At 45.9% G+C, this 22,625-nt stretch overlaps 2 protein-coding genes across 2 annotated transcripts in view; both read left to right on the top strand.

The window, feature by feature from the left end:
• arhgap46b (Rho GTPase activating protein 46b) overlaps nucleotides 1–20,746 on the top strand; it is a 90,021-nt gene extending 69,275 nt beyond the window's left edge. Inside the window, exons 4-10 of the mRNA XM_023991091.2 lie at nucleotides 6,621–7,257; nucleotides 7,725–7,823; nucleotides 14,851–14,924; nucleotides 15,837–16,036; nucleotides 18,319–18,410; nucleotides 18,593–18,762; nucleotides 18,962–20,746. Coding sequence (XP_023846859.1) covers nucleotides 6,621–7,257; nucleotides 7,725–7,823; nucleotides 14,851–14,924; nucleotides 15,837–16,036; nucleotides 18,319–18,410; nucleotides 18,593–18,762; nucleotides 18,962–19,156 — 1,467 coding nt within the window. The 3' untranslated portion in view covers nucleotides 19,157–20,746. The remainder of the gene's footprint in view (nucleotides 1–6,620; nucleotides 7,258–7,724; nucleotides 7,824–14,850; nucleotides 14,925–15,836; nucleotides 16,037–18,318; nucleotides 18,411–18,592; nucleotides 18,763–18,961) is intronic.
• On the top strand, nucleotides 10,968–12,835 carry LOC139028056 (uncharacterized). Its single transcript, XM_070444607.1, has 2 exons — nucleotides 10,968–12,064; nucleotides 12,569–12,835. Exons 1-2 carry the CDS (start codon nucleotides 11,780–11,782, stop codon nucleotides 12,833–12,835), a joined length of 552 nt encoding a protein of 183 aa, XP_070300708.1. The 5' UTR covers nucleotides 10,968–11,779.
• Nucleotides 20,747–22,625: the final 1,879 nt, after the last annotated feature.

The following is a 22,625-nucleotide window of genomic DNA, read 5'->3' on the forward strand; positions in this document are numbered from 1 at the left end:
TATTCGCGGTAACTATCTATTTTTCTCACATTCACTCTATCTATCTCTCTATCTCCTCTTTATCTATCTCTCTATCTCTCTCTATCTCGCTTCTCTTTATCTACTGCTTCCCCCTTATCTATCTCGGCTCTCTCCTCTCTCTCTCTCCCCCCCTCCTCTCTCCCTCTCTCTCTCTCTCTCTCTCTCTCTCTCTCTCTCTCTCTCTCCTCTCTCTCTCTCTCTCTCTCTCTCTCATCTCTCTCTCTCTCTCTCTCTTCCTCTCTCTCCTCTCTCTCTCTCTCTCTCTCTCTCTCTCTCTCTCTCTCCTCTCTCTTCTCTCTCGCTAACAAAATAAAGCTCTCCCCTTGGCCTTGTTAGCGTTATAGGCAGTTCTATGGAACAACACTTGCTCTTCCCATGTTGTGTTGGAGATGTGCAAGTGTGTAGGCGATTGTGAGGGAAGGTGTGTTGAGCAGCAGTCGTCTCTGTGTCTCCCTGTCGTTTCTCTCTGGGATTCACCTCCCTCTTGCCCTCAACCTTCAGGAGAAAATAATGGCCACTGTCGGACATCCTGTCCCCTAGGAACAATGCAGAAGAAAGCTGCTCGCCTCTCAGTTTCCTGTTGCCAAAGTCTGTGTTCCATCCAGGAAAAGGGCTTTGCATCGGAGCTCCTCAACCCACATTGGGGTTGTTTTTTAATCACGTTTTATCTGTCTTTTCCCTGTGAAAACAAATGACTTAACGTTGATGCAGTGTGCAGAGTGTGTATAGTAAATCAAAGAGAATTCTGACAATGACAAGTGAAGACGTTTAGCTGGTTTACAGAACAAAAAAGTTTATTTTAGGCTTAGGGGTAGCGTTAGGGTTAGAATTCGGGTTAGGGGTTAGCTTTAGGGTTAGAATTCGGTTAGAGGTTAGTTTAGGAGTTAGGGTTAGGGAAAATTGGATTTTCACAAGTACAGTAAAAAGCCTGCTGTGTGGGTGTGTGTGTGTGTGTGTGTGTGTGTGTGTTGTTGTGTGCGTTGCGTGCGTTGCGTGCGTGCGACCCATGCGTGCGTGCGTGCGTGCGTGTGCAGGTCAGCTGTTGGTTCACCTGCACCAGCCCACAATTACTAATAACCCATCCACAAACGACGGCTATATGTGATGAAGTGAACATCTGAGGCCCATAGCTGACCCTATAACACTCTAATATAGAACATGCGTTTTAGACTACAGTCGGAGACAGTTGACATTTTTTGGGACGGGGGTGGAGGATTTSTCTGCCTGATTTAGATATGTTTCTGCTTATAATTCCCGACATTTTGGTAGGCTATTTGTTAGTCAACTTGTCTATAATTAGATACATGTAGCTTCTCTTTTGTCATTATATGATGCCCTAGAAGACTGAATAAACCCTTYCTGAACAGAATAATGTCATAAATCAATAGAATGATGATGACATTGGTGAAGTTCTCTGTCATCGCTGCTTCTTCCGCGGAGCAAAGACGTTTAGGGAGTGAGAATAAAATACAATAACTCAACCAAAAAAWATATATAGATATGTATATATTTTCTGTGCAAAATGTCCAAATGACATCAGTTTGATGGGTGTAAGAAAATAAAAAGATGTGAAAACAACCCATCATGTTTCTGATAAGATTTCAGTTTGGCTTAGATGCATATTTTATGTGGTTGAAATATTATCAGATTCAGCTTTTATGACGCTGATAAAGATAGCAGCCCCTTAACAGACAGCATCGAACTGCACATTCGTATTCTCTCAAGATACTGAAAGAAAGAAATCATATTTCTCCACTCCTGTTCCATAGTAAAAATGTTGACTACATTAGACATATCATTTTACAMCAAGAAATGCTTGATTCAGCAGGAGGTAATATGAAGGCTATGTAAGATGGCTATAGATCTACAGTTTCTATTTAACTCATCTGAACAGCAGGCTACAGTTCCCTTGACGTGCCATAGGCCTATTTGAAGTCCRCATCGCCTCACAATCATCACACATAACATACTGTAGCTGGTACTGCTTTCATCCTCTTCTACCACTTCACCACATCTTACCCAAACATTACAGTTCTGGCCTCCCTTCTCTTTATTTTCAACTCTCCTTGTTGCAGCTTTTCTCTTATTGAATTCAACTCTGACATTGTCCTTCTGACATTGTCCTCCTTGGGTGGATGTTAACTTTTCAGTACGTTTCCAAAAGCATTTGGAGATTGGCGTGTAGGCTGTTTGGCGTGCGTAAAGTTAGGCCTTAAAGCTTAGGCTTGTGCACTAATGCCAGATAGCCTAAATACCTGAATGTAGCCTATAGATATAAATTGCACAAGAATGATACATTTATAATTTTTTATACATTTATGGATTTTTGTTAAGGTATTATTTTCTCTTTATTCAACCCGCCCTTCAGCCACACAATATTTAATGACCCTAATCCTGTCCGCCCTGCGGATATGACCGCAGGGGACTGTGGGTTATGAGCCAACCCACGCTTCGCAGTGTGCGTGTGTGTTTTCATTTGGGTTAGCCTAGTTTCTCAGTGTGCCTGGTTACATAGGCAGAGAGTTGTTTTTGTCAAAGGCTTTATCAACTCAAACCACATCCACCCCCATAACTTGTAGGCCCGCTCTTCRGCAGTGACTCTGAACAGCACAGCCTGTATGTACAAACTAAAAAGAGAGAGCAAGGACTCACCCAGGCTGATTACACATTTGCGGTAGACAGGAAAAATAAAGGAGCTTTGATGGGGGTGGCTGAGCGCTCCGCTCCCCCACACAAAGAGCCATCCATAAGGTGGCTTAGTCACCTCCACCAAGGAAACACTGCATGCCTGGAGAAGCTCTCCTGAAGAGGGAACGAGAGAAGAAGACATAGAGAGATATAGAGAGGCAGAGGAAAAGAGAGATACAGAGATAGAGATTACTTTCTGCTCTCAGCATCTCTCAGGTGAGTCAGTGATAGACTTGCAGGGTCTCATGCCAGTGAAGTGCTTCAGGATCATGTTTTGCTCGGTCAGTGAGTCAGAGAGATGACGAGTGAGATGGGAAACAGTACGGGGACAGAAACACTGAACAGTGGGATCGTGATCGTTACTGAACACGGCAGAAACTAGGTCACCCTGCAGAGTGGAAAGTGGTGAGTACCAAACAACGTACCCTGCCTGCATCCACCAGACTAGACCGGAGGACCATCACTGGTGTAAAATGTGTGTGTGTGTGTGTGTGTGTGTATGGCGAGATGGTATCATGCAGTTCAGTGAAAAGAATGGCCACCAACCACCCAGGTAGAAGGAAGAGATGGGAAGAGTGTATACCAGATACGGTAAGATAGAGGAGATGACACAGAGAGTGGGAAACAAAACACAGATCTTATCCTGGCTGCAGTGTGTGTTGTGTTGCGCTGGGCTTGGGGACTGTGTATCTTTGCTTCAGAGCATTAATCAGAGCAGTACTGTTACTGTAGGCGGTGGGATGGAGGTTAACTGCCTCTGTTTGTCAGCAGTGTGTTGTTGGTGACTCATTCAAGCTGAGTATTTGAGACTTATTTTCCCACACTAGCGCTTAGCGGGGGTCATGCTAGCTCCAACCCCATTCATCCATCCGCTATCCCAGCTGGGCCACATCACTCCACAACTGGTACATACTCTAAACTCTGCTCTGTTCAATAAAACGCGCCCTTACTCAATTTTTCATTTAATTTTTTATACTCGATCTGGACGACCTTATTAGAATTGTTGGTTTCATTCCAGGACTATTTTTATTGCATAAAGGGGGTAAAAAGTTTCTGGCAGCCGAAATGAAGRCAATCCCTCGTTTTCGAGGGGAAGCGTTTATTTTTTTCTCAGACAATAAGCATTGGGGAGAAGGTCCAGGCAGTCCCACTCTCCACCAGGCTGGTTACTGGCTGGGAGGAACAGAGTAATTAGTGTGGATACAGCCCAGCCCAGCAACCACTACAAAGGCACCAGAGTCCTAGATTTATGGCTCATTGCTCTGGTTCACTGGGGATAATATCATGCCTAGAAATGGYATCACTTACATTCATGATTTACAATACTGTAGGCACTTCTGAGTTGTAGACTCGRCTTGTACACTTTTACTGGGTATGTATACTTACGTCTTGGTATAGTAAGTCTCCAGTGAGAGGATAAGTTACTGACTGTCAAAACTGAAAGCGATGGCCATCTTGAATGGCCTCAGATCCTCRGAGCTGAAAGCAGGTTTGTCTTATGGATGTGTGCATGTACCAAGTGCTCCAATGGGCTCCTATATGAAACTCCTACGTTATGCAGATGAACACACACTCATGTAGAAATAACATATGCGTGTTTCACTGTTTGTTGTCAGGTGTGTGGGAGAGTAACTTGGCAGAGGCAGCCTATYCTGTACAGGGAGACTGGGGCTGAGGCTGTATGCATGTCGGTTGCATTGGCCTTACTGAAATGTGGTTCAAGCCCACAGAAYCCATATCATTCACTGTAGTATATGGAGCCTGACTTAACCCCCATGGAAAGTACTCTCCCGAAGGCCTCCAGGAAGAATGCCGGTCGGGAATGGAAAAATGAAGGGGGTCCTAAATAACCCGACATCKGTAATTAGCAGGATTGGTCTGTAATAGTGGTTATTTTGTCAAACACTAATGTAAAAACTAACACAATTAACCAGGATTTATTTGAACACAATTTGTGGGAAATGTGGCGTTAAGACTGGGCGTCCTAATTTCTGGAGCTTTGGGAACCTGTCCAAACAAGTTAGGCCAAACTCTCTCTTGTTTGTGTAACTTGTGAGTGTTTGCCACTGTCCCTGGCTAGCTGTGCCTGGTTTGAATGTACCCCTGCTTGCCCTGACCCTAAATGTGCCTGAGGAGCAGTGTCTTGCCCTGTTATCTGCAACCTTGTCTGGGAGAGGACATTGTGATGCCCAGGACACTGCTGAGCCCTGTCACACCACACAGGACACTGCTGAGCCCCGTCACACCACACAGGACACTGCTAAACCCAATCACAGACTATCACACCACACACACACACTGACCAGGAAGACTAGGCACTGAGAGCCATCTGGGGCAAACAGAGGCAGAGGAAATGAGAGTGAGAGGTAGTGGACTAAATGAGGGAGAGGAAGAGGAATTACATGAGAGATGGAAAGAGAGAGGAAGAAGGGATTGATGGATCTCAAAGCACTATGAATACCTGTGACAGGCAGCAGATGCAGCCATTTGAGTTAAAGGGAATGGATTGTTGGCAAATAAAGACGGGGGGAGGAGAGAGAGAGAGAGGTTAAGGCCAATGTTGCGTGGCCAAAGCCAGAAAGTCTTAATCTTGTGTCCCCTCCGAGAACTAATGGTTTGGCACCCAGTAATTCCCTCAGGCCTCCCTCACGCTTAATTACCCAGCTAACAAGCCTTACACAACCCCTTTTTTATCTTCATCTGAGCCTGTTTAACCAGCCACTTCGATACGGTTACATCATGGAAATTCAGCATTGGCCACTAAGACCTCTGTTTTCAGCTTAGACTTATTTGTGACTGGTACCTCCATGGCCGTGTTTTATACTGTGCGATTAATACAAATGATGTGGGTTTGGAGAAKGGCTGTGTTGGCGTTAGCGGGTCGTAGAGGAGCTCCAGACCTGCTGAGGGGGTTAGGGTTGGAAAGCTTTGGACCTGGGCTATGGAAAAATATACCAGTTATACTGCTGACCGACAGCCCACATGATTCATATCACCATTCTGCATAGTTTACTGCACCGCTGAAAACATTCTAATGCTGCTTTTGTTTTTAATACGACCACATTATGAAGGCCGTACTACGTAGGGACGTATGTCTGTTAGGGTCTGTAAAATGGGGGTACCATCCCTAGACCCTACCCAAACAGCTCTGCCAGAACATTAATGAAACCCCTGGTATCTGTTTAACAGATCTGTCAGACTTCTGCTATAGTGTGGTATTACATTGTAAATATGACATCATATGATGGATATGAATGTAAAGCCCATATGTCAAGGTTATTGTTGGTTATTACAGTTTGTTCTTCTTTAGGCCGTGTAATTGAGTCTGAAGAAGACTTTGGTGACACATTAGTGTTGGTTCAGAGGCAGACTCACTATTGTTATGATTGGGTTTGAATTAACTGGATGTTCCAGAGAGGGAGAACCATGGTAGCCATTGGGGATTTGATATGATTCATTGCATAAAGTGGACAAATTGATATCATATTATTAGATTAGTGAAAGTAGTTTAATTTGTATTTGTTAAAGGCCCAGTGGCAGTGGAAGTGTTGTGGCGTGAGGGAAGGGAAGCAGACAGGAGAAGGATACAGAGAGTGGGGGATGGATGTTATGTTACCGTACGCATTTTGATGCGATTTCCATATTGGGTCACCTATTTCTGGAGTGGGATCTGTGTGAGTGATTCCAGGTTTTACTCTGAGGGGGAATGAGTAAACGGATCCTACAGTACGCACGCGCACACACACACACACACACACACGCACACACCACCATAATGCACATGCTCTATAAACCTTTGCAGCATCAGACACATACCATCAACAAACAGTAATTCACATAGGATTCCAGCTGTAGCGTTTGTCTATGCCTTGAATCTTCCTCTCCCTCCCTCCCTCTGTTTTCTTCTCCAGGCAGGAACACTGGAATCCAAGGCCCAGTCGGAGTCCTCATCACACGGGGGAGGTAATGGTCACGGGGGCACCCGGGGATCCCCCCATAGAGTTATCGTGACTGGAGACAGAGGAGAAGGTGGGGGAGGTGGAAAAGGAGGTGTGGGTTACCAGTACCCTTACACCACGCTCTGCAAACCTCCTCCAGACYCCAACATGGTGGACTGGGCCAGTAAGAACCTGAACCAGCACACCCAGGGCCTGTTCCGCCGCCGCGTCTCCATCGCCAACATGCTCTCCTGGAACCGGGGCTCCATTAAGAAGCCCATGCTGATCACCAGCGACCGCACCGTCAAGAAGGAAGCCTGTGAGATGTTCAAACTAGCCCAGGCCTACATGGGGGACCGCCCAGCCCGGCTGGAGCGCCGTCACGCTGCCCTGCTGGTGGTCACTAAGTGCTGGGGCATGCAGGGCCTGAGGGACGAGTTGTACGTCCAGCTGGTCAGACAGACCACTGACAACCTGAACCTGAGGAGCCTGGAGGCTGGCTGGGAACTCATGGCCATCAGCCTGGCCTTCTTCTCCCCCTCGCCCAAGTTCAGACGCTACCTGGAGGGGTACATTCAGAGACATCTGGAGCCCTCCAACGACAAGAAGAGTGAGTGGCAACACCGCTTCTATTGATAAAATGTTTTTTTTCCTATTTATATAAATCTATGAATGTTTTTCTGTGTTTACCATTGGTTGTGGGTTGGTGAAGGTTGTTTATTGTTTCCTGTAGCTGCGGATTTTTTGGTGTTTTGGGGGTAAATTCGATTTGTTTGATTAGACTAGGGTGCATCCAGAGGTGTGTTTATGTTTCCGGTATTCCCGTGTGGTCAAAACAGCCAGTTGATATTGGTTTTCCAGCTATTATTATCTGGGATTCAGGCCAGATCAAACAGGATGCAGCARTGGAAAAGTGAGAAAAAAAYWWKAAAAAGGAGGGGGAGTAAGGTTAAAGTTGAGAGAGCCCAGCACAAAACACCATCATCTGTTTTTCAGATCTACACACGAAGAAGAGTTATTGCGATAAATCTTTAATCAAATAACGTTTTCACTTTCCGCCGTGTTTGCCACTTACAGTCATGCAGCACATTATGGAACAACAGGACATGAAGAACAAGAAGAATTCAAAGTCCCGGAAGAAGAGGAAGCAGAACAATGAGGAGGAAGAAGAGGAGGGTGAGTTTCACTACGGCAACACTTGTTCATTCACACAGGAGAAAAATTGAGCGGGAGGATTAACCCCACAGTGTCACCCTCTTAGAACAGACACACTCACATGAGAGATTAACTAGCTCTGTTTCTATATGAGATTGATTGTTGAAGGTATTGCACACATTTGCATCAGCACAACGCTTTTTAAATGAGAGTAGCACACAAACCACACAAAGGAGCCTTGAGATCCAAGCGCCAGGGCGTCCTGTTTCCCTCTGTGCTGTATCTCTGTTGCCCAGCTGAGCTGGCTAGCACACGCTGCCAGTCGTCCTCCCTGGCCCTGTCTCCTAACCCTCTGGCCTACAGAACATTAGTGACGCTGTCTTGGCCTTGGCTGAGGATAGCTCTCTTTAGAGCGAGCAGAGACACCACCTACCTATAGGAAATATTCTCACATATACAGTTGAAGTCGGAAGTTTACATACCCTTAGGTTGGAGTCATTAAAACTCGTTTTTCAACCACTCCACAAATTTCTTGTTAACAAACTATAGTTTTGGCAAGTCGGTAAGGACATCTACTTTGTGCACGACACAAGTAGTTTTTCCAACAATTGTTTACAGACAGATTATTTCACTTATAATTCACTGTCACAATTCCAGTGGGTTAGAAGTTTACATATACTAAATTGACGTTGCCTTTAAACAGCTTGGAAAATTCCAGAAAATGATGTCATGGCTTTATAAGCTTCTGATAGGCTAATTGACATCATTTCAGTCAATTGGAYGTGTACCTGTGGATGTATTTCAAGGCCTACCTTCAAACTCAGTGCCTCTTTGCTTGACATCATGGGAAAATCAAAAGAAATCAGCCAAGACCTCCGGAAAAAAATTGTAGACCTCCACAATTTCCAAACGCCTGAAGGTACCACGTTCATCTGTACAAACAATAATATGCAAGTATAAACACCATGGGAKCACGCATCCGTCATACCGCTCAGGAAGGAGACGCATTCTGTCTCCTAGAGATGAACGTACTTTGGTGCGAAAAATGCCAATCAATTCCAGAACAACAGCAAAGGACCTTGTGAAGATGCTGGAGGAAACKGGTACAAAAGTGTCTATATCCACAGTAAAACGAGTCCTATATCGACATAACCTGAAYGGCCGCTCAGCAAGGAAGAAGCCACTGCTCCAAAACCGCCATAAAAAGAGCCAGACTACGGTTTGCAACTGCACATGGGGACAAAGATCGTACTTTTTGTAGAAATGTCCTCTGGTCTGATGAAACAAAAATATAACTGTTTGGCCATAATGACCATCGTTATGTTTGGGAGGGAAAGGGTAGATGCTTGCAAGCCGAAGAACACCATCCCAACCATGAAGCACTGGGGTGGCAGCAGCATGTTGTGGGTGTGCTTTGCTGCAGGAGGGACTGGTGCACTTCACAAAATAGATGGCATCATGAGGCAGGATAATTATGTGGATATATTGAAGCAACATCACAAGACATCTGAGTCAGGAAGTTGAAGCTTGGTCGCAAATGGGTCTTCCATTTGATCCCAAGCATACTTCCAAAGTTGTGGRAAAATGGCTTAAGGACAACAAAGTCAAGGTATTGGAGTGTCCATCACAAAGCCCTGACCTCAATCCTATAGAAAATTTGTGGGCAGAACTGAAAAAGCATGTGCGAGCAAGGAGGCCTACAAACCTGACTCGGTTACACCAGCTCTGTCAGGAGGAATGGGCCTAATTCACCCAACTTATTGTGGGAAGCTTGTGGAAGGCTACCCAAAACATTTGACCCAAGTTCAAAAATGTAAAGGCAATGCTACCAAATACTAATTGAGTGTATGTAAACTTCTGACCCACTGGGAATGTGATGAAAGAAATAAAAGCTGAAATAAATAATTTTCTCTACTATTATTCTGACATTTCACATTCTTAAAATAAAGTGGTGATCCTAACTGACGTAAGACAGGTCATTTTTATTCGGATTAAATGTCAGGAATTATGAACAACTGAGTTTAAATGTATTTGGCTAAGGTGTATGTAAACTTCTGACTTCAACTGTAGCAGAAGTATAAGTAAACAGTAGCTGTTTGTTATAAAGAAGCTGTTGGGTGAGTGTGCTTCCTACTACAGACCACTGCTACTTTCATTGTGCCCGTGTAATTGTTCTACAGCTAGCAGCACTCTCTGCATGGTCAGTCAGRGACGTACTCTGACTCACCCCAGCTCTCTGTGTGTCATGACATTCCTGCTCATGTTGTTTGATTCTGAGGATTKATTTGACCAATCAGATGGCTCCTCACAGCTGTGTCCCAGCATTAGGGCCCCTCTCATGATGCAGCGTTCTGCCCCGAGGCCAAACGCACCGCGTCTCCCACACCAAGACCCAGCCTCAGACACCAGACCACATCACACAGTTATCCGCAGCACTGCTACCAGCTGTACTAGTACTGTGACAGAGAGAGTCGACTCACTGCACTACATCATCAACGAGACTATAGCGCATGGGAGAGGTGGAGAGAATTGAGATGGTTGTTGACTCACTCCCCGCACTGCAGTAGAAACCAGTTAGTCATACTCCACATCCGCTCTGGAGTGTTGGCATCGAGGACAGAGGACCTACTGTCTGTGGGAGACTGTTTGTTTGTACTGGAGGGTTGGGTGATCCATACTCTTTTACAGATATGGGACACTGGACAAATGACCCAGCTTCCTGTGATTCAGACCCCAGTCTACGACAGAGGCCCCATGATATGGGCTCGAGTCCAGGTAGAGATGAAGGGGGAGGGGTTTGATGGGGACGGTCGTAGGAATGTCTTGACGGGGGGGAGATGGCATCTTTATGGGCTTCACCAGCTGCCTCTCCGGGCCCAGGCTGCTGAGTGGGCATTGTTATAGGCAGCAGTTTGGGGCCTCAGATCCAGCTCTTCATCAAAAGAAGAGAAAGAGGGCGTAGAAGGTTTGTTTAGGTAGTGCCCGACTTCTCTGTGGCATGTTTAAGAGCGTGTGGCTGACAATGGCTGGGGAGGCCTGTGCAGCCAGGCATTGTGGTGGCAGCAGTGGGCTGTCCTGGGAAAGAAGCTCCCAGTAAAGGGGGAGCGTGGGCAATAGGAGTGGGGTGGATGGGGCCTCTTCTCCTCTCTGTGGATTGAAGGTTGGCACCACCACTTATTTGTATGCAAATACTCTCTTTAGGTTTTCTCTACCTTTTTTTCTCTGGCCCTGGCTGTCCTGTTTAGCATTGAACACTAAGCTGAGGCTCAGGCCACAGGCACAAACAGGCTGCTAGTGCAGAGTAATAAAGAGACCGTTGCTCTTTTATGTCACCTGCTTTATAGATGCCCCCCATCCCCCACATCTATTTCTCCCTTTGTCTTTTATGCATGCATACATACAGTACATACAGATCCATCTAGCTCTCTCTTTCTCTCTCTCTTTCTTTCTCTCTCTCTCTTTCTCTCTCTCTATCTCTTTCCTTGTGGTATTATACAGGAATTACACCCCCCAGGCAGTGTTTATTTTTTATTTCATATTGTTTTAACTAGGCAAATCAGTTAAGAACAAATTATTATTTTACAATGACAACCTACCCAGGCCAAACCCTCCCTTAACCCAGACAACGCTGGGCCAATTGTGCACTACCCTATGGGACTCCCGATCACGTCCGGTTGTGATACAGCCCGGGATCAAACCAGGGTCTGTAGTGACGCCTCTAGCACTGAGATGCAGTGCCTTAGACCGCTGTGCCACTCGGGAGCCCTTGTAAAATCAACACAGGACACTCTCTTTTAGAACTATGGGTCTTAACAGTGGTGTTCATACCAGCTAGCCCTCTACGCTGCCTGGGCTATGTGCCTCAGTAATATCACCTGGCACAGAGGGGAAATCAGTCCACCGCTCCCACATGCTTGTCATTCCAACACTAACACAAGACAGGAGAAGGACGGAATGATCAGGAAGAAGGAGAAAGGATGAGGAGTATGCCACAGCAACAATCAGAGGAGAGGAAAATACATTCAAGATTGGGAGGGGCAGAGGAGAGGAGTGAGGACAAAAACTGGTTGAATCAATGTTGGTTCCACACCATTTCAAGAAAAACTAGCAGCATTCCTAGCAGCAYTCCCAGCAGCAGWCCCAGCAACAGTCCTAGCAGCAGTCCCAGCAGCATCCCCAGCAGCAGTCCTAGCAGCAGTCCCAGCAGCAGTCCCAGCAGCAGTCCTAGCAGCAGTCCCAGCAGCAGTCCCAGCAGCAGTACAGCAGCATTCCCAGCAGCAGCCTAGCAGCAAGTCCCAGCAGCAGTCCCAGAGCAGCAGTCCTAGGCAGCACGTCCTAGCAGCAGTCCCAGCAGCTCCTCAGCAGCAGTCCCCAGCAGCAGTCCAGCAGCAGTCCTAGCAGCAGTCCAGCAGCAGTCCCCAGCAGCAGTCCTAGCAGGCAGTCCCAGCAGCAGTCCAGCAGCAGTCCAGCAGCCAGTCTAGCAGCAGTCCCAGCAGCAGTCCCAGCAGCAGAGTCCTAGCAGCAGTCCAGCAGCAGTCCCAGCAGAAGTCCTAGCAGCAGCCCCAGCAGCAGTCCCAGCAGCAGTCCCTAGCAGCAGTCCTAGCAGCAGTCCAGCAGAGTCCTAGCAGCAGTCCTAGCAGCAGTCCTAGCAGCAGTCCCAGCAGCAGTCCTAGCAGCAGTCCCAAGCAGCAGTCCAGCAGCAGTCCTAGCAGCAGTCCCAGCAGCAGTCCTAGCAGCAGTCCGCAGCAGTCCAGCAGCAGTCCTAGCAGCAGTCCCAGCAGCAGTCCAGCAGCAGTCCTAGCACGAGTCCAGCAGCAGCCCCAGCAGCAGTCCTAGCAAGCAGTCCTAGCAGCAGTCCCAGCAGCAGTCCAGCAGCAGTCCTAGCAGCAGTCCCAGCAGCAAGCCCCAGCAGCAGTCCTAGCACGCAGTCCCAGCAGCAAGTCCTCAGCAGCAGTCCTAGCAGCAGTCGCAGCAGCAGCCCCAGAGCAGCAGTCCTCAGCATGCAGTCCAGCCAGCAGTCCAGCAGAGTCTAGCAGCAGTCCCAGCAGCAGTCCTAGCAGCAGGCCCAGCAGCAGTCCTAGCAGCAGCCCCAGCAGCAGTCCTGAGCCAGAGCGATGTGTGTGTCCTGCTGTCCAGCAGCACAGAGTCAGAGATCAGAGACGGGGCCTTGTGAAATGACTGCCCTGCCTATTAAACATGTGTTTTTACAGCCAGATAAAAGAGAACATCTCTTAAAACAACTCGTATACAACTTTCCCCTTCTCCGTTTCTGTTACAAAGCACTACATCCACTATGTTTGAACATGTTGACGACACTGTAAACACGGCTAGAAGTGGAGAAGTGAAAGGGTTTGTTCTGGACTGAGGTCATCAGGTTTGTCCTGTGTGACCCGTCACCTCTCTGACTATCCCTGTTGAGGCCTGCTTGGCCATGTGGCCTCACAGCTGTGCTCTGAGGTGAATGACCCAGTAGTATGAACTCTGGTGTCTACTCTTCTAAAACGATGCAGTGCTGTAGTAACAGTACGGCCTGGTCGGGCTGATGAATGTTCCCCCTTGGTCATAGTATTCCTCTTTCTCCCCCTCTCCTGGTCTCTGGGAGGGACCTGCCCAATATGTGCCTCCTCCTTTCCTCATTCCTCACTCATTTTCCCCTTTGCACCCCAGTATCTCTACTTGCACATTCATCTTCTGCACATCTACCATTCCAGTGTTTAATTGCTATATTGTAATTACTTCGCCACCATGGCCTATTTATTGCCTTACCTCCCTTATCTTATCTCATATGCACACATTGTATATAGACTTTTTCTCCTGTATTATTGACTGTATGTTTGTTAATTCCATGTGTAACTCTGTGTTGTTGTATGTGTCGAACTGCTTGGCTTAATCTTGGCCAGGTCGCAGTTGTAAATGAGAACTTGTTCTCAACTGGCCTACCTGGTTAAATAAAGGTGAAATATAAATAAATAAATAAATAATTTCTCCGTGAGGACCCTATGATATCTTTGCACCCTTCTCTCTCTGTTGTTTCATGAAGCAGTAAAGTTGGGTTGTGATTTTAATTACTTTTCCTGAGCATTGAAATCCATCTCATTTCCGTCTTGGGTGAGAACAAAGTCCTCCCTCTCCCACCATGTCAGTTCTGTGTGATTCATTCGATTTATGACAGAAGACAATAATCACAAAACCTTTTTAAAGCGTCAAGATCTCGTAGTCTCTCAAAACGCAACTCATCTACCCTCGGCCAAAACTGCTGCGGCTGTTTTGTTGCTGAGGACATGCTTTCACCTGCTTGCCATAAATCTGTGTCATGTGGATGTTTCACTACCAGGGTCTGTAGCCAAGATGCATTTTGGTTCTCACAGTTAGGACAAAATGTGTAGGCCAATGCCTCAGTCGCTCATTCTATGCAGTCTTAATATTGTTATATGGGCCTGACATACAATAGTAGTATTTACAGTAAAAAATAGAAGCAATTGAGGAACAAGTAAACATGCAGTTTCAGTAATAATAGTGGCAATATCAATCAATCAATCAATTTTATTTTATATAGCCCTTGGTACATCAGCTAATATCTCYAAGTGCTGTACAGACACCCAGCCTAAAACCCCAAACAGCTAGTAATGCAGGTGTAGAAGCACGGTGCAATAGTGCATTAATAACAGTAGTAGTAATAACTGTGATAGTAATACTTTGCACTAGTAATAGTTAAGCGGTCAGTGTTTGACGTCTCGGTGGCTTTAACCTTGAAGCACAGCTGTTCCCTACAGCTCTATATGCTGGGTTATATTACTCCATGCTGGCTGGGCAGGATTCTCATGGAATATGCAGAGCTGATATCCAAAATGCTCTGCGGTGGACAGATTTGGTTTTAATGATTCATTGGTAACAAGATCTGTCGGTGGAGTTTTATCACTGTGMAATAGAAATAATACAGCCTCAACACTGAGGATGTTGACATGCAGGCAGATAGAAAACAGCAACGGATTGTATTACCGCCTCAGGATTGGTCAGTAATGGTGTCTGTCATCTCCCTTCTCTCCAGGCCTGCCAATCAGCACTTATGCCAAGTACTGCTATCGCAAGCTGCAAAAGGTCGCCGTCACTGGGGTCAAAAAGGTAGGAAGGTCATCCTAAAGCACTATTAAAAGGGGAGGGGGGGGGGGGGGGGTGTCAGACAAGGACAGAGGGTGTTGCTCCATCTCTCACTGCTGGTCTGGATTGAGGTTTCATTTCCAGACTTTCTGCTGCAGTTTTCTACTCTAATGATCTGAAGGGATATAGGGACTCCAACTCTCCCATCAGACAAAGAGAAGTGGAACATTTCTATTGTTTTAATGAGTCAGTGTTGCCCCTGAGGTTAGTGTCGGCCGTGAAGCGTGGCACTGACTGAAGCATTCTGGGAGCTCTCACATATGTTAGCAATCATCGCACTGGGCCCTTAGGAGTCCTCAGCAAAATAGGCACTAATCTGTAAACCCAAACTGAGGTGGGGGGTTACAACAACCTTTTAACCCCCCCTTCCGTCATCTGCTCTCTCCCCATCCACACTGGACACGTGGAGCTAAAGATGGAGTTCAAGTCTGAGCTCGCACCCCCCAACCAACCCTCCATCACTGCAGCAACAGTCTCCCAACCTCCACCCTGTCCTCTGCTGTGTCCCACCCTGTAATCAGCTTGCCCACAGCCGGCACACTGCAGCCTTACTGCAGCCCCAGACCAGGCACTTTTACTGGGGGCTATATTTAACCCTCTGAGCTGCTGAGATGGAATCTGGGCTTTAAACATGGCTGGGTGTCTCCTTCTACTGTATACAAGGGACCTGACCTACAGTTCAGCTGTGATTACTGTAGGGAAGTTACAGTAGTGTGAGAGACTCCAAGTGGGCCTCAAGTAGCCTACCTAGATAATGGGCAAGTGACAGCTTTCAACCAGTTTAAAACTTAATCAATAGACTTGTGGTTCTAGAGCTGTGCTTAGGGTCAGGTCCTGTCTACAGAAGACTCTAATGTATTTTTTTCCTTCTCACAGGGTCTAAGGAAGCCCACCCTGGAGGAGTTAGACCAGGGGAGAAAAGCCATTGTGACCCCCTCCCTGTTCGGCAGTGCCCTGGAGGAGATCATGGAGCGTCAGAGTGAGCGGTTCCCGGAGCGCAGGCTCCCCTGGGTGCAGGTGCAGCTGTCCCAGTACGTCCTGGCCCTGGGAGGGGCCCAGACAGAGGGAATCTTCAGGTGAGTAGTCACACCAGCACACCAGGCTGGGCGGCAGACAGAAGGGGTGGAAGGATGGAGGGGGCAATGGATAAACATAGTGTACCAGAAACGGTCTCTACAGATGAGGATCACTCTGAGGTATGGGGTAAGTGATGTTATGGGGGTAAAGAAAGACAGGCGTGTAAATACAGTTTAGCCTATGTGGCAAACATGGGATGCAGAATAAGGGACAGATTTAATCCGATCTCGTTTTATCTGCTATGCACGTTTTAAAGGTAATGTTCCCGCATTCGGGGAGACCACATTCACGGTAAACGCTGAATATGTCGGCTCAATCGGAAATTACCTTTAAATGTCAATCAAGGTATATCGCGGATCTTCCATGGTCCGGATTGAATCTAGGCGTAAGACTGGGTCAGAGGCTTTGCTTCATCAGTAAGAAGCAGTACAGTCAGGGCTGCTCCTGTTCTGATACTCCTGTCCCAGCCCAAGACAAGGCAGCATTACGGGACCCGCCTCACCGCCTCAAGCCTCTATCACATCTACAGCATCATTGCGCAAAATGGTTCGCAGCATCATCTTGATATGTGTGCAACAAAAGTTCAACATTCACCTTCTGCTACTATTTGTGTCAAGCCGTCTACGCAAACAGTTGGATAAATCCAACGTATCCACCACACAGAACGCTCTGCCTGCAACTGACTCTGCAACGCAATGCTGCAATGCAAACACAGTGTTCCATTGGAGATGAATGTACTTCTGTACCAAAACGCAATGACGCTGTCAGTGTGATCGAGGTGTGAGACTCCCATTGGCCGGGAGGGGAGCAAGTTAGCCTGAGATCAGAAGAGAAAGAGTCTATGTTAAATCACATAAACAAAAACAGCATCTCTTGAAGGGGTATTCTACAAAGCAGGATCAATGAGTTAGTCAGCTAATTTTGATGACCAACCAGAAATAACTATTGACTTTCTGGTTCATTAAGAAAGCTAAACTTAGATATGTGTTTTTGGTTGTTGAGTCGATTAGCCCATTCCCATTTCAAGCTCATCTTCCTAATGTAAGAACAATTAGAACAGTTAGTGTTAACTCATTGATCCTGCTTTGTAGTATACCCTTCTGGACCTATGGGCTTTGGTAAACAAACAAGCCATCTGGTTAACCTGGGGACGTTAATCATTCACTGACTGTGCTGTGGAGAAGAGGAGAGGACAGCACCCCYTTCTCTCTGATTCAGACTCTCTCCTGGGGCATCCATATAGACGTCTGCAGCTCTGACGACCCCCCTCCCCGGTCTGGCTCAGACTGAGACTGGTGGTCATCCAGAGAGATGGTAGTTCAAACAAACATTAATATGTTTGACATTACCAAATGATACATATTCAGACTAAATCCCTCTCACACAACAAAGAGTGAAAATCCACCAAATAAAGCTTTTGCCCCGGCATGCTTCAGATAACAGCATCCAGTAATTAAAGACATTTTTTTGCATGTGTAATGTAAATACAGTAGGTATAGTTTCCCCTTTCTCTCCCATTCTGTTTGTATTGGAGTACATTTTGATGCAAGTGTTTTATCTGCACACAATCTCTGTATAAGTTCCTCTTTGTCTAAGTTCTCATCACAGACTGACAGATTGTGGACTGTATATAGAACAAACAGGAGATTGATATGAACAAATGTACACATTATTATTTTAAGCCAGTTCCCTTTTTGTAAGAGTCACATCTCCATTTTGTCGGGTGTGTGATTTGAAAATTGACAGGAAATCTACCCTGGCAGTTTATTTTAAAAACCATGCTATGGGAGGATTGTCTTTATTTTTGTTTTCTTATTTAGCTTCAGGGTTTATTTATTTCTACTCGACATGGGTCCCTGTGTCAGGGATATGACTGATGTTGTCCTTGTGGCTCTGTGATTTTGCTTAGGTTTTTCTTCTTGGCACAATCAGTTCCCTTGTAACAGATACCTCCGGACGTGTAGCACTGCTATGTCCATGTCTGCGGATATGAAATTACTTTCATACTAATTATAWATAAGTGGTATTGCATAACCATGTCCACCTGGGTTCACATATCCCCCATGTGTGGACTAGACCTTGGCAACATGCTAAAGTCATGCTGTGGTTGTCCCTGGGCTGCTTAACGGGGTTGCTGCACCACCTAGTGGGGCTATGTCACAATCCAAGAACAATATCAATACTCTCATACAAGTACTCAGTCATATTGAAATAGGAGATAAAGCTATTACTTCCTAGTCTCTAGCGGTTATACTTCTATCTTTTGTGTCTCTTCCCTCAGGGTGCCTGGAGATATTGACGAGGTGAATGCACTGAAGCTGCAGGTGGATCAGTGGAATATTCCAGAAAACCTTGGCGATCCCAACGTCCCAGGTAAAAAAAAAAAATCCCTGTCATTCAAGCTCTATTTCTCCTCTTGGCTGATGTCTTTCTTGACTTGAGCAACTATCTATTACCTCTTTTCAAATATGTGTTGTAAAGGCTGGAAACACTACTGTATATCGTACAAGCTGCACACCATTGTGTATTGAAGGGAGTGTCTCTCTCTCCTCTAGCGTCTCTGCTGAAGCTGTGGTACAGGGAGCTGGAGGAGCCAGTCATCCCTCAGAGCTTCTATAAGCAGTGCATCAGTAACTATGAGGATCCAGAGGCAGCGATCAGTGTGGTGCAGTCTCTGCCTGAGCTAAGCAGGCTGGTGCTCTGCTACTTTATACACTTCTTACAGGTAACCCTCCTACATATAGGCCTCTCGTCTCCCCTCGCTATCGCTCTCTCTCTTTACAGGTTTATCTGTCACTTTGTATGTTTTGCAGTTATAACTACATAATAACTGTAGGTTTTAATATAAACACAATTAACAAACACCACATACATGTCTCTGAACTTCACTTTCGCCCTAAACTCACCCCCTCGCTCTCCTGCAGGTGTTTGCCCAGCCCGTCAATGTGAGTAAGACCAAGATGGACGTGAACAACCTGGCAATGGTGATGGCTCCCAACTGTCTGCGCTGCCAGTCGGATGACCCGCGCATCATCTTTGAGAACACACGGAAAGAGATGTCCTTCTTACGCATGCTCATTGTTCACCTGGACACCAGCTTTGTCAAGGGCATCATCTGAGGAGGCCTCCTCTAGACCGCTCACACCACTCTCTACTGCCACCTCACCCACAACAAGCCCGCTGTTCCTTCACACATGTCACATCTCAACCTTAGATTCTCTCTGGTTCACTAACACCACATTCTGAGGACTACAGACAGTGGACTGCCCAGAAAGTGACTGGATATCAAGACAGATTTCCTGCTCTGAATCATCTCGTTTGAGACTTTGGGACAAGCTCACATGTGATGGTAATGGGAGACTGTTTATCAGTTTTAAAGCACACTGCAGGACATATTGTACATGCTATATGTATCTCCCCATGTTTCTGCTCCAAACACTGGACCGTGCTGGCGTGAGATTCAGCATATGAAGAGCAATCACAATAGGAGACTGTGATGCACATTAAGCCAGAGTGCAGGGAGAAATCAAGCCAAATCTCATTTGTAAATATGGGTTTTTAAAGGATTTCTTCCTGCTTTGAGTGCCACATACATATCTGACGCTATGGTCATGAATTATGTCTCGTCATGTGTTCTGAAATAACAAAATGAGGGGAAACCCACTCTGTATTATAACCATTCTCTTTCCTTTATTGTATTGGTGTATTCAAGCAATGATTTCCTTCTCATTCTAACTTAATTTGGAATGCTTTTTTGATTAATTTAATATGAATTCTTTCTGGGTTGCCAGAGCTGCAGGATGAGTTGACAAAAAGGTTTAAGCTACTCCTGACCTCTCCACTGGCCTCAGAGACAGGTTCACTCTCTAGGTAAAAAAAAAAACATTTATTTCTGAATAAAAGTTTCTCTAGCAGGAAAGATTATTCCCAATCAGTAAGGCATAGATGTGTGTACATGTGTTAGAGATACAGTCTTGGACTAAAATCATTAGGAGCATTTCTTGTAGCACTTTCAGCTGTTTTACTCCAGACAATTACAGTGGGCTTATTTCCCATCCGTTCAGAGAAACACAATTATACCTTTGATGGAGCTTGTAAAATAGCAAATTTGAGCTATTAGCAGGTCAGGGGGGAAAAATGCAGGAGAAAATGAGAGCGCTGTCGCTGCCTGTAGCTAAAGCCTCACCCACACCAACAGTTGTGAATTTACAGTGCGGGCCATAGGGAGGGGCCATCTGGCAGTGGTTTGAGGGTCTGAGGTACATTAGTGCCATAGACTGGGAGGAAAACCATTAAGACAAAAACACAAGCTGATTTACTATTTTTAGACAGTATTGCCTAACAAGGACTTTCCTATTCCTCTAAATCTCGTGCCTCATGATGGGAAGAGGGTTTAAAATCCATATTTCAGCTGTCTTAACGGCCATGCTGTCGCTGTTATATTTAGCAGTGTGGTCAGGGTTTGGGTTTTAGCGCCCCACATGTTTTCTCTGTGTCTACCTCATCTTAGTGATGGGGTCTGTGCTGCAATGCTGTCCGTGTTTGCGCGTGTGTGCGTGCGTGTGTTTGTGTGCACGTGTATGTACGTTTTTGCACATCAGTGTGGGTGTTTGTGTATCGACTGTACATGCGTGCGTGCGTGTGTGTGTGTGTGTGTGTGTGTGTGTGTGTGTGTGTGTGTGTGTGTGTGTGTGTGTGTGTGTGTGTGGTATGAGTGTGCTGTCTCTTATACACATCTAGATGTGTATAAGAGACAGCAGTGTGGGTGTTTGTGTATCGACTGTACATGCGTGCGTGCGTGTGTGTGTGTGTGTGTGTGTGTGTGTGTGTGTGTGTGTGTGTGTGTGTGTGTGCTGTCTCTTATACACATCTAGATGTGTATAAGAGACAGGTTCATATAGTATATACTTCGTAGTTACTGGAAGCTGGAGCCCCTAAATTAGAGGGTGTGTTTAGCCAGAAAAAAATGTATCTGGAGGCTAGATGGTTGTTAACCCCTTTTCTGCAGTCACAGCTTTTACAGCGGCCGTGACTCTGTGCCTCCATTTCTGCTTTACTGTTCATCTTTTGAAAACACAAACCCCCAGGGTTGAGTACTCCATAGCCACATCGGAGGATATACCCAGCTTTCCCCTCACCTCCAGCCAGCAGGGGCAGTGCTGAGGTGGGCAGGGTGGAGGATGGCGGTGCACAGTGCTGGTAGTTCTGGGAGTGCATCAGGGATATACAGTTGAAGTTTACATACACTTAGGTTGGAGGCATTAAAACTTATTTTTCAACCACTCCACACATTTCTTGTTAACAAACTATAGTTTTGGCAAGTCTGTTAGGACATCTACTTTGTGCATGACACAAGTAATTTTTCCAACAATTGTTTACAGACAGATTATTTCACTTATAATTCACTGTCACAATTCCAGTGGGTCAGAAGTTTACATACACTAAGTTGACTGTGCCTTTAAACAGCTTGTAAAATTCCAGAAATTATGTCATGGCTTTAGAAGCATCTGATAGGCTAATTGACATCATTTGAGTCAACTGGAAGTGTACCTGTGGATGTATTTCAAGGCCCACCTTCAAACTCAGTGCCTCTTTGCTTGACATCATTGGAAAATCAAAAGAATCAAAAGTCCTCCACAAGTCTCGTTCATCCTTGAGAGCAATTTCCAAATGCCTGAAGGTACCACGTTCATCTGTACAAACAATAATATGCAAGTATAAACACCATGGGACCACGCATCCGTCATACCGCTCAGGAAGGAGACGTGTTCTGTCTCCTAGAGATGAACGTACTTTGGTGCGAAAAGTGCCAATCAATTCCAGAACAACAGCAAAGGACCTTGTGAAGATGCTGGAGGAAACCGGTACAAAAGTATCTATATCCACAGTAAAACGAGTCCTATATCGACATAATCTGAAAGGCCGCTCAGCAAGGAAGAAGAATGATTAAGTAGTAGTAATAGTTAGTGTTAAAGGAGAGGATAAGGGCAAGTGGGCCAAACCAAATACGACCAACACTTTCTCCTAATGAATTCGATACGCCGATTATCAAAAGTTAAAGGGGGTGACGCTTGCTAAGCACGTGTTAAAGAGGAGTACACCCATCCCTAAATCCTGTGAAATTGCACCGGGAGCGTAGGTTTTCAGGTAGTGAATAATTATTCATTTGTTAAAAGTGGAATAACAGAGGTAGTGGCGAGCAAGTTCATTGTTGGTGATTGAGGAGTAGACTTTTGTAACTTGCATGTGAGGGATGACAGGTGTTCTGACGCGATCTTCACAAAATAGATGGCATCATGAGGCAGGAAAATGATATGGATTATATTGAAGCAACATCTCAAGACATTAGTCAGGAAGTTAAAGCTTGGTCGCAAATGGGTCTTCCAACATGGACAATGACCCCAAGCATACTTCCAAAGTTGTGGCAAAATGACAGGTTAAGGACAACAAAGTCAAGGTATTGGAGTGGCCATCACAAAGCCCTGACCTCAATCCTAGAGGAATTTGTGGGCAGAACTGAAAAAGTGTGTGCGAACAAGGAGGCCTACAAACCTGACTCAGTTACACCAGCTCTGGTTCAGGAGGAAT

This window comes from Salvelinus sp. IW2-2015, linkage group LG7 (assembly GCF_002910315.2).
Source record: "Salvelinus sp. IW2-2015 linkage group LG7, ASM291031v2, whole genome shotgun sequence".
In the NCBI taxonomy this organism is placed as follows: Eukaryota; Metazoa; Chordata; class Actinopteri; order Salmoniformes; family Salmonidae; genus Salvelinus; species Salvelinus sp. IW2-2015.